We start from the raw sequence: 11,595 nt of genomic DNA, 5'->3' as shown, positions 1-11,595 counted from the left end.
GACAAGGAGCCACCTCCCCGCTGAGGCGCTGAGGGGGCAAACACTTGCTTTTCCCTTCCTGTCTGTCGGCCGCCTAACCCTTCACACAAGTGCTTGTTTTCGTGAAACACAAAATTAATCGAGCTCGTGAGCTCGCGGGGAGAGCGGGCCGGAGAGCGCAGAGTGAGCGCTTTTCTTGGTGTTCCGTTCCCGCCCGCTCCTGTTGCCACCAACGCTCGCGAGGGGACCTCGGCCCGGAAGGCGGGGAGCGCGGGGCCTTCGCGCCCGGCAGCTACGTGGAGGGGCCTGAAGGGCGCCCTCCGGCGGTTCGGTGGGGTAAAGTGCCCTCTGACGGAAGGCCGCCTCCTCGAGCGGGCCTGAGGCTCGGCCGGGTCATCGGTCAACACGGTGTTCCCGGGGGAGACTACAGCGTGCCCGCTCCGCGGTACAGCAAACGGCTTGGGGCTTCTTAAGGTCTCTGGGGTGAAGGGTGTGCGGCACACAGTTACCTGGTGAAACTGGTTGTGTGAAGAGACCCTTGAAAGCCCAGAGCGTTGATAAGGCTTGGTGTTGCTTTAAAACACCACTGCACTGTTACAAACTTGCATTTCTTCCATATTTACCATCATAAAAAAAAAACAGAAACTGGATACTCATTAACCCAAGTTTGATGAATCGCATGTAAGAAAAGAAATTTGACAAAAGCCATGCCTGCTGCGTGAGGTGTCCAATGACGCTCCTCTGGCTCAGTCATAGCTTCATCCCATCCACCAGTGGTTTTCAGGAAAGGAAATTAAAGGCAAGGCTGTGTGTCACATTTTCAATTACTATTACAGAATCTTAGAACCACAGAATGGTTTGGATTGGCAAGGACCTTAAGATCATCCAGTTCCAACCCCCTGCTGTGGGCAGGGTCATCTCACACCAGACCATGTCACCCAAGGCCCTGTCCAACCTGGCTTTGAACACTGCCAGGATGCTTATATGGTGACAGAACTTAGTGTATGCAGTTACCCAGGTGTAGCGTGCAAGTGTGAAATACTGTAAGCAAATGGGGATTTTGCAACTAACTTTGAAATCAGGAATTGCCCTGCATCAGAGTATCTGGGAGATTAAGCCTGAAGACAATTGGAACAGGGTAACAGATAAAATTTTCCGATGAAGCATTTGACACAGTGATCTTTGTCATTATTCATACCAAAAGTCTTTATCTGGCGCAAACACAGCATATTTGAGTGTAAATCTTTCTACTTAAATTCACTTCAAAATGGGGTGAAAGTAGAATGTAGCATACAGGTGATAACCAGTAACTCCAAGGGCAGATCCTTAATGAATTCACATGTAAATTAAACATTTATATACATATTGGATTTTATTTTTAATTTATTGCAATGTTACTTTCAACTGTGAAAATCAATTCATTTCAAAGTAAAATAAAGCATGAAATTCCTGGTTTCCTTGTAGATGGCCGAATCAGAAGTTCAGGAAGGAAACTATGATAACATGGTAAAGATGATGGAGGAACTGAAAAGAGATTTAGAAAAACTCCTGGATGAAATGGAAAAACTAACAGGTACAGGTCTTTCTTAAGAATGATAGTGATTTGTCTGCTAGAGGAAAGACATTGAAGATGTATTATTTATATTTATTGCTGTAAATTTCCATGTGATAGAAATTTAACTGGAAACAATCACCATCAGCTAATGCCCTCATGTTGTCAACTGGGAGAAAGCATGCAAATAATCTAGAAGTTTCAGGTGGCTCAGAACTGAAAATTTATAGGTCATTAAATCTGATGCTCAGTTCAGAGTTGTGGTTGAAAACAGAAATAATACTAAGATATGTAATGTACAGTTATTAAATCATAGTATGCAAGATGAGATTTAAGCCTGAAAAACGGTGGGATACATAGTGATCTTGGGTCAGCACATGACATGTTTAATTCCTTAGCTAGAATAAAGACTCCTTTGTAGATTTAACCTTAGTCCTACATGTATGGAAAGGACTGAATATTCTTCTGCATGTTCTGCAACCATTCCATCAGACACTGTGCAACTAACAAGAATAGATGGAAACTGTTCATTAAACTATTTTGCACTACATGAAGCACAATCCATAAGTGACAGTGAGAAAACTACAGACAATTTATAATACAACAAAAGGAAAGTATGAAATAAGGGCTAAAACTATTTGCTCTGCTTCATGAGATACTTACTATTTAAAAATCAATTCCATTATTTAGGTTGGTTTTAAAACCTTTTATCTCTGTGCTGCAGCCTCCTTGATCTTGCTCCTTCTCACCTAACATGAACCTCCTGATTATAACTGGTCTGGAGATCTGGAGAGAGGATTCTTTGGTTCATTTATTTTAAATCAGTCTGTTGAACATTTCTTTTTGATTGCCTGTTTTGTTGTGATTTTTAGGTAAAATGTCTCTCTCCCTTCTGTAATTTACATCAGTATTACTTCCATTCTGAAGCATTTTGAGACATTTATAAAGCAGTAATATTGAGCAGTCTTTTATTTAATCGAGTATTTCTGTGGGCAATTTCCACTTTATTATACAGCAAGCCTTCTCTGACACAGGATCTGAACTGATAAAAATTCATGTTCTTTATTCATTTATTGAATCAGCTATTGCTTTTATTTAGCCAAAAATTCCTGGCTTAGCTTTATCTGTTGGATTTGCAGTGGGGGCAACCTGGATGGCATTTGACATGGTGGTCATGCGTACCAACCTCGACCTGGCCAACTCCATGAAGCGTCTGGAAGATGCCTTCCTGAATTGCAAAGAAGAGATAAAGAAATGGCAAGAAGTGCTAATGGAATTTAAAGGTGAAGAGCAAAAAAAAGAGTAAATTGAATTCAGTCATGCTCAGAGAACTCCAACCCTTGGAAAATCACTCCAGTCTTATTTGTGGAAGTTTCACAGATACTGTGAAAAATGGATTGGCTTTTACCTTCCTAAAAATACTTACGTGTATACATCTATGGAAGTATTTTAATAAGATTATACATACATATATTTATAATTGCTGAAGGTAAAAGGTAACAATGTGTCTATTTTTATCGTGCTCATCAGTAATCCTTGTGGTGTGTACACATACACAACTTGCATGCCTTCTGTGTCTTTCTCCCTGGAAGATCATACTCATCAATATCTATGGAATTCCTTGATACCTGAACAAGTGACAGGGTGTGTGTTGTATGTATGCAGACAGGGTGCAGTGAACCATTACAGTGATATTGCACTAGCACATGCCTTCCAGGGAAAACCGAAGAATTTCTTGTATTTCCCAATGCAAAACAGGTGAAATTCTAGATTTGCAGATAGATTGAGTTAATTAGATGTGGGATTGCCAAGTAGGTGTTCAGTTAAAGAGGTTTTTTTTTAGATCGCTCATCTGTGGTTGTTTCATTTTGCTTCCTTGGATTTTTAACCATTTCTTTGGACTGGCTTTCCCAGCAAGATCGTTCTTCTCAAACCTCTGAAGGTAGGTAGCATATCTCATTTAGGAGAAAATTGTTCACCATTATAAACTGCCCTGTGTGTGGTGTAGTTTGTGAGATTGCTGCAGAAACCAAACTAACCACATCATATAACATGCTTGTATGCTCCTACTGCCCAATACTAAAAAAAGAAGAAAAAATGAAGTTATTTCCTTCTGCAGACAAGGTGTGGACTGAGAGCAGCAGCTTTTGGCTTGCAGTTAATGCATTAACAGAGTATCTGAGATGGAAGTCAGTTCAAGCTTTAAGACAGATCTTCCTTATCATTAAAATCAGTCTCTTTTAACTAGAAAATAAGCACCATGTAGCGAGAGCACCTCCATCCGCTTTGAAGAGGCATTTCATTATCTGAATCACATCTAAATTACCTGTCAAAAGATTTTTAGGCTATATTCTTGATTCACAGACAGAATGTTTATCTCAGTGAAGCGAAAAATAAGTAATTTCACTTTTTTCCCCAAAGCTACCATTTTTTTCTAGAGGTGCAAATGGTAAAGAACATAAACCTCTACTCTTGACTTTTCAGTGGACAGGTCTTCATTCCAGCCAAAGTAGGGCAAAATGGCAGAGCAGCATGAGGTAACTTAGATTTCAGTTAATCTCTGGAGGATTTTTAATGCCATGTTGTCACTTTGGTACCCTTGACTACATTGTCTTCATTCTTCAATTCTATATTAAAACCAAAGTCTTTGAAAATGCACTATCTTTAACAGCTTGTGTAGGAATCTACTAAATTTTGTGATTTTTGTCTGACTTTTCAGCCATAAAGTGCTACACTTGAATTGACTTGAGATTTTCCAGAAAGCTCAGTTTTCATTCAGACATTCAAAGCAAGTAGCCAGTGTTTTAAAAACAAACAAACACCAAATTGTTTGAATCTAGGAATCCCATTTTGATTCGAGAATAGTGCTCAAAACCAACACTTCATAAAATGTCTCTTAATTATGACAGTAGTGATGTTGAATCCCGTTTCCCATGGTTGGAAGGCTGCAATAAGTCTGTCAGAATACTGTTTCTCCAGAGCAAAGGGTCAGAGTGTAGCTGTAAGGAAAGGACGCATCTGGTAACATTCTTTACAGTCCTCAAGTCTCATCACATTACAGTATTTCCTTTTTGAAGTTTGGAAAATGCTTAAAAATGGATATTGTTTTGAAGTATAACTGTAAGGCATTATAGAACTAACAACAGATGGCATTAAGAGCACCTTAACTTTCTCCTCAGAAAAACGCAGACAAATTACAGGCTACTAACCATCAAGCACCAACTCAGTCTCAAGTAGAGGTGTTTACACTGAGGTACCATGCTACCCTGCTGTGAAGGAACAGTGAGTTAGCAGCATGGGTGTTGTGTACACCTGTGAAGACAGGATAAGAAAGCTGGGGCTGTTCAGCCTGGAGAAGAGAAGCTGCGTGGAGACCCCACAGCAGCCTTCCAGTATCTGAAGGGGGCCTGTAAGGATGCTGGGAAGGGACTCATCATTAGGGACTGTAGCGACAGGACAAGGGATAATGGGTTCAACAGAGAAGTTCAGGTTAGATATAAAGAAGGTCTTTACTGTGAGAGTGGTGACGCATTGGAACAGGGTGCCCAAAGAAGTGGTAAATGCCCCATACCTAGCAGTGCTCAAGGCCAGGTTGGAGAGAGCCTTGGGTGACATGATCTAGTGTGAGGTGTCCCTGCCCATAGGAAGGGGGATGTAACAGGATGATCTTAAGGTCCTTTGCAACCCAAACCAGTCTATGATTCTACGATAATATGGCTGGCTGAGTAGGCTAGGTCTGCCTCTTTCTCCCCAACAGTTCCTTTCCAGCTGTATGATGATAAGCAGAGGAGAGTTTGGGATATGCACCAGCATAGGAACAGTGCATATGCCTTGAAAAACTATACACCAAGATGATTATACTTTTCCGTTACTACTGAAATAATCTGTGCATGTTTTTGGTTGCCCTTTTTTTTTTTTTTAAACTTTTCCTTGAGAATCTGATTGTGGGAATTGTGAGTTTTGTTTCAGACATCTCACCATCAACTAAATTTCAGCCCAGCTAGATGCTTTAGAGGCAGGAGAAAACAGCCCATACAGGAAATCAGGGTGTTTCAGTCACAGGGTTTTATATCAATTTTCAGTAAAAACTATGTGGAACAACAGCTCCATCTGGTGCTCACATAACTATAGCAGTAATCTGGATTGCTGGGTTGACATCTCTTAATCCCCCATCATCAAAGCTTTCTGTAATGAAAAGCGTCAGCAGCAGTTTGGCTTTATGTTCACTGTAAGTGAATTCCAGTTTCATGACCTTTCCGTTACTCACAGGTGTTTCCTGTACTGTATTTAAGGCAAAGCATTCTTCTACAAAACTGCTACAGAAGCAAGAGAAGTTGGCACCAGTGCACTGCCAATTTAGATGCCAAATACAGCAGTAAGGGACTCTGTTTCCTTTGTAATTCATTCCTTAGCCTCTGCTAAGTAACACTTAATAAGCATGTCTCAAATCAGCTAAAATGTACTGTTGCTTGATTGGTTAGTTTTTCCTCACTATGCAGACCCCTGGACAGGTTCTGGAACCTGTATGCACCCTGCTTCATTTTGCATGAGCTGATAGGCCAACTCTTATTTCCATCAAGGAGTGTGTGAAACTTAGCAAAGAAGTTATGGCCTCAACTCTTAGAAACCTACTAAGGGTAGCAGATGCTCTGGTGTTAAACACTGCAGCGGCTTTACTGTCCTTATCACAACAAAATTTACTGATCTTAGTTGTGAACTTAACCTGTGGGCAAGATGAGAGGGTCTACACATAAGAACAAACTGTCCAAGAGCCATCAAACTGAGCCACCACCAAACTGAGCTATCTGGTCTGAACCGCCTGCAATCACATAGCTCAAAGCACATTCCTCTTCTACATGTGAACAGCTATCTTCCCTCTAAGACAGAGGCACACAAAGTGTCCTACAGCTCCTTTTTTTCTAGCAGCTCAGGTGCTACTGCATGCATTGGAGGTATGTGGATTCTCAACACTTTGAGTTTCTGTTAACAGCTTTCTAGCAAGAAACAAATAAGAAATGGCTAAAAGCCTCCCAAAAAATTCTTATGGGTGAAACTGCCCTTCTCTCCAGTGTAAAACAACTGAGAAGGGGCTGTAGTCATTTCACTACAAGGCAGCTCAACTCTTGCCAAATTGTGGCCTACAGCTTTGGTTAGGTTATGAATATCATTTAGTACTAGTGCTTTCCTATTCTTTACTATTATAGCCCCAATTCAGGTTACCTCAGCCAGGGTCAAGAAGAGAATTTGTACTAGCTGTTCTATTTGGCATTGTTTAAAAATCTCACTCCAGATCCTTGCAGCAACTTTTCCCTGATATGCACATGAAGAGATGATTGAACCTGTAACAGCCTATTTACACACGCTAGTATCAACATAATGTTCTTTTTGCTGGCATCCTTAACAGAGAAGCAAAGAGCTTATTGAGAAAAAAGCGGGTGAACAATATTCCTTCAGTCAGTCTTTTTCTCCAGAACAAGGACCTTATTACCTAGGCTCTATCAGCAGGAAAAGTGTCAGGGCCTTTTCTGTGTTCATTCTATTAATACTGACTTCTTTTTTACAGCTCTGCCTCCTCCCTGCTTCTGCATTTACAATTTTTTAACAGAAACATTATTTTCTCATTTTCTTGTTTCTGATAAACTATCAATTGCTTGCCTGGTTTTCTGTAGGTGCTTTGGATCTGAATCATTGAAATAGGCACATTGGCAGTAAGACTACAGGGGTCTGAAATGCCATGTGATTTTACACATGGATTGAGTTCTGATAACTGGAAAACTATTGGTGACTCCTCAGAAAGTCAAATGGTGAATAAAAGGGACACATGGCATCTTCCCCTTTACAGAAAGCCAGACTAAATAAAGGCATGTAGAGGCACTAGTTAGAGCAGGTACATTTAGTGACTGTTAAAGCTTTTGTGCCACATTTGGGATGCCATCCCAAGATTATGAAATAACTGGGATTCTACATACAGCTAGTCACATACACCAGCACCACATTGCGCAGAGGATTTTAGAAGAAGAAAGGCAAGATTTAGAGGCCATTAAAAACTGTTAACAGCATTCTGCAAGCCATGGACAAAGTTGTGAATATTGTATGATGCAAGTGAAAATAATTAGCTAGAGCAACACTGAGCAGTAACCACAGAACACAGACCTTCTAAGACACTGGAAACAAAAGCCTATTACAGGTACACTGTACAAAGCATATTTTAACTCTTACCACCTAACTGCTGCTACCTAATATGTTAAAACAGTAGAAGGTGGATTTTAACTTGAGGTGCATCTAAAGTTGGGTTCTAGGCTGCTGCTAACTGCTTATCTGACTGCATGGATCAACACACATTTAACCCATACTTTGATTTTTTTTGAGAGCAGATCTTTCTGTACTGTAGACACATACTGTATGGCAAATCATCCTTGAGTAAATCTAAGGACATGTGTGGTGCCACAAAAACCATAATTTACAAGTCAAAATTCAAGACTGACAGTCAAGCACTGATGCATTTTGATAATCAGAAACAGGATGAAGCTCTGAACATTCTATAGATCTTTCCTATCACGTTTTAAAACTTTGAGATATTAGAAGTAATTATTCATCTCACCATAATGGTAGTAAGTTATCAGGATCAATTTTCTACCCCATGCATTGTAGTCTAGCTCTAACACTCTAAATGACAGCTGCATCACTCCACTATTGTCAACAGCACAAACTGAGAGTGCAAGCTGCCACTTGTTTGCCATGGCCTCCAAAGCTTTCTCTTCTCCTCTATGCTTGAGCAAGGATCCCACTGCTGCTTGGCTTGTGTAGCCATTCCCACCCTCCAAGTTATGTCTGACCACCTCAGAATGTGGTTTCTCCAGAATCCCAGCAATGAAGACTAGCTGGTCCTCCAAAAAGCCAAACTAGGAGAAAAGATAATGTCTAAAGCAGTGACTTTAAACTCAGGACCTACAAACAGCCTTTTAAAAAAGCAGTAAGAAATGAATGTCAGACTTGCAGTTTTCCACTTTCATTGGAAGTTTCCATAGATCTACAAATTGAAGAGTTTGAAAACCACTGTTCTAGAGTTACTTGGGTCACTGCAACTCTTATTACCCATATCACCTGCAAGTTCATGATAGCATTCCATGGGGGAGTCTCAAGCATGTGCCCCAGCAGGAAACAAGTATGCACGTAGCTTTGCCATAAGGGCTGTGAAAACAAGTTCTATGTAGCACAGATTTAATTTCCAAAACCCTTCCAGCTGCAGCAGAAAGTCTGTTTCACTTCCAAAGCATTCATTGAATGGCTTGAAAGTGAAATGCAGTACCTGTGGACTGTCCTCCCATGGAAGCCAGTGGGAAGGGCTGCACACAGATACACTGTTCTTCATTGAAGAACAGTGTAAGTATACACACTTCTCTGAATCAATGTCTCATCACTGCAAGACTTATGTTTAAGTGAAAATGCACAAAGGCCTACAGCACTGTCTTCTTCCCTTCCTTATCCTCCTCAAAAGATCACAAGCCACAGGGAATATTTTCGCAGCTACGTAACAGCAGACAGCAGCCTTCACAAAAGCAAAAAGCCTGGGTGCAGCCAAAGCAGGCAGAGTATTATGAAAACACTGTAAAATGGTGATGCTATGAAAGCATAACCCACTCCAAGTGTAAGCCATTACAAGTGCCTAAGAAAGGGAAGAATGCTGGAATGAAAGAATGAACATAGTACAAAAGCAGTGGCTCCCAGCAGGTATAAAATTATGTTAACTACTCTGCAAATTCAAAATCTTTGTAGCTAAAAGACTTTAAAACAAACCAAACCTACAAACTAAGCACTCATCTAAAGTCATGCTCGACGTAAACAACCGCAGCTTTATTCACCTAGAGAAGCACCACTGTTGCCAAGAGAACGTTCCTCACCACTGAGCACCAGTTTTAGATTTCTTCAGCCAAAGATCAGCTAACAAGAGAACAAGTAGCCTGGTAAGGGAACAATCTATGTCCAGCCTGAGACAGCCAAAACGTAATTTCAGTGACTATTTTAAGACTTGCTCAAGCTGAGCCTGTATTTTCATAACTAGGAAATCAAGGATCAAGAAGGCAGTATCAGTCACATGCTTCTGTTTTATGCAAAGATTCTTCTTATCATAAAGGCAGGACTAAAATAACAGAAATAGAACTAGACACTAGGGCACTACTTGCATCTCTTCCTCACTTTCTCCTTTCATAAAGTAAAGGCAGCTACTTATGTGCTTCTGCTCCATTGACTTGATAATGACTACATTTTTGCAGAGATTAATTCTTTTGTCTGACAAATCTCACTTTAAGAAAAAACACTCTGAACAACTGAAGGCAGCTCAAGTAGTTTATGACAAGCTCTGCAGTAATGTTTCAGTATTTATGACTGTTATACATCTGTTTATATTAAGATGAAACTGCCAAGCTCACCCCAGTCTGCCTGAAATAGATTTAGTACTGAACAAAACTGAAGCCTACTAAGGATTGTCCTGCTTAAGAAATTTTAAAAGGTATATAACTTATGTTTTCCTCACCTTATTAAACTTTATTGTCAGAACAACCATATTCTTAATTTTCCAAGGGAAGGCATTAGAATACCACTGTGTCCACCTCCACATCTTTCCCAGCCTACAGGATTGTCAGGCTCAGTGCAGCCAATCAAGTCACACAGCAACTCTTGTATAGAATCATAGAATAATTAGGGTTGGAAAGGACCTTAAGATCATTTAGTTCCAGCCCCCCTGCCGTGGGCAGGGACACCTTATGCTAAATCATATCACCCAAGACCTCATCCAACCTGGTCTTGAACACTGCCACAGATGGAGCATTCACAACCTCCCTGGGCAACCCATTCCAGTGCCTCACCACCCTAACAGGAAAGAATTTCCTCCTTAGATCCAATCTAAACTTCCCCTGTTTAAGTTTTAACCCCTTACCCCTTGTCCTGTCACTACAGTCTCTAATGAAGAGTCTCTCCCCAGCATCCCTATAGGCCCCCTTCAGATACTGGAAGGCTGCTATGAGGTCTCCACGCAGCCTTCTCTTCTCCAGGCTGAACAACCCCAACTTCCTCAGCCTGTCTTCATACGGGAGGTGCTCCAGTCCCCTGATCGTCCTCACGGCCCTTCTCTGGACTTGTTACAACAGTTCCATGTCCTCCTTATGCTGAGGACACCAGAACTACACACAATACTCCAGGTGAGGTCTCACGAGAGCAGAGTAGAGGGGCAGGATCAACTCCTTCGACCTGCTGGTCACGCTCCTTTTGATGCAGCCCAGGATACGGTTGGATTTCTGGGCTGCGAGCACACACTGCCAGCCCATGTTCATTTTCTCATCAACCAACACCCCCAAGTCCTTCTCCACAGGGCTGCTCTGAATCTCTTCTCTGCCCAACCTGTAGCTGTGCCTGGGATTGCTCCAACCCAGGTGTAGGACCTTGCACTTGGCATGGTTAAACTTCATAAGGCTGGCATCAGCCCACCTCACAAGCATGTCAAGGTCCCTCTGGATGGCATTCCTTCCCTCCAGAGTATCAACTGAACCACACAGCTTGGTGTCATCGGCAAACTTGCTGAGGGCACACTCAATCCCACTGTCCATGTCAGCGATGAAGATGTTAAACAAGACCAGTCCCAACACAGATCCCTGAGGGACACCACTCATTACTGGTCTCCAGCTGGACATTGAGCCATTGACCACAACTCTTTGCATGTGGCCATCCAGCCAGTTCTTTATCCACTGAGTGGTCCATCCATCAAATTGATGCCTCTCCACTTTAGAGACAAGGATGTTGTGTGGGACAGTGTCAAACACTTTACACAAGTCCAGGTAGATGACATCAACTGCTCTACCCCTGTCCATCAGTTCTGTAGCCCCACCATAGAAAGACACCAAATTGGTCAGGCAGGATTTCCCCTTAATGAAGCCATGCTGGCTGTCACCAAGCACCTTGTTGATTTTCATGGGCCTTAGCATGCCTTCCAGGAGAATCTGCTCCAAGATTTTGCCAGGCACAGAGGTGAGACTGACTGGTCTGCAATTCCCTGGGTCATCCATTTTCCC

General features: G+C 41.7%; 1 protein-coding gene across 1 annotated transcript; it reads left to right on the top strand.

The window, feature by feature from the left end:
* The first annotated feature begins 648 nt into the window (after positions 1 to 648).
* Positions 649 to 2,949, top strand: SYCE3 (synaptonemal complex central element protein 3). Its single transcript, XM_061472310.1, has 3 exons — positions 649 to 778; positions 1,444 to 1,552; positions 2,671 to 2,949. Exons 1-3 carry the CDS (start codon positions 710 to 712, stop codon positions 2,835 to 2,837), a joined length of 345 nt encoding a protein of 114 aa, XP_061328294.1. The 5' UTR covers positions 649 to 709; the 3' UTR covers positions 2,838 to 2,949.
* Positions 2,950 to 11,595: the final 8,646 nt, after the last annotated feature.

Source organism: Pezoporus flaviventris, unplaced genomic scaffold, assembly GCF_033815535.1.
Source record: "Pezoporus flaviventris isolate CSIRO_AGI_PZ_B2104156 unplaced genomic scaffold, CSIRO_AGI_Pfla_v1 ptg000070l, whole genome shotgun sequence".
NCBI lineage: Eukaryota > Metazoa > Chordata > Aves > Psittaciformes > Psittacidae > Pezoporus > Pezoporus flaviventris.
Note: the sequence above shows the minus strand (reverse complement) of the source record. Positions and strands in the feature narration are given on the sequence as shown.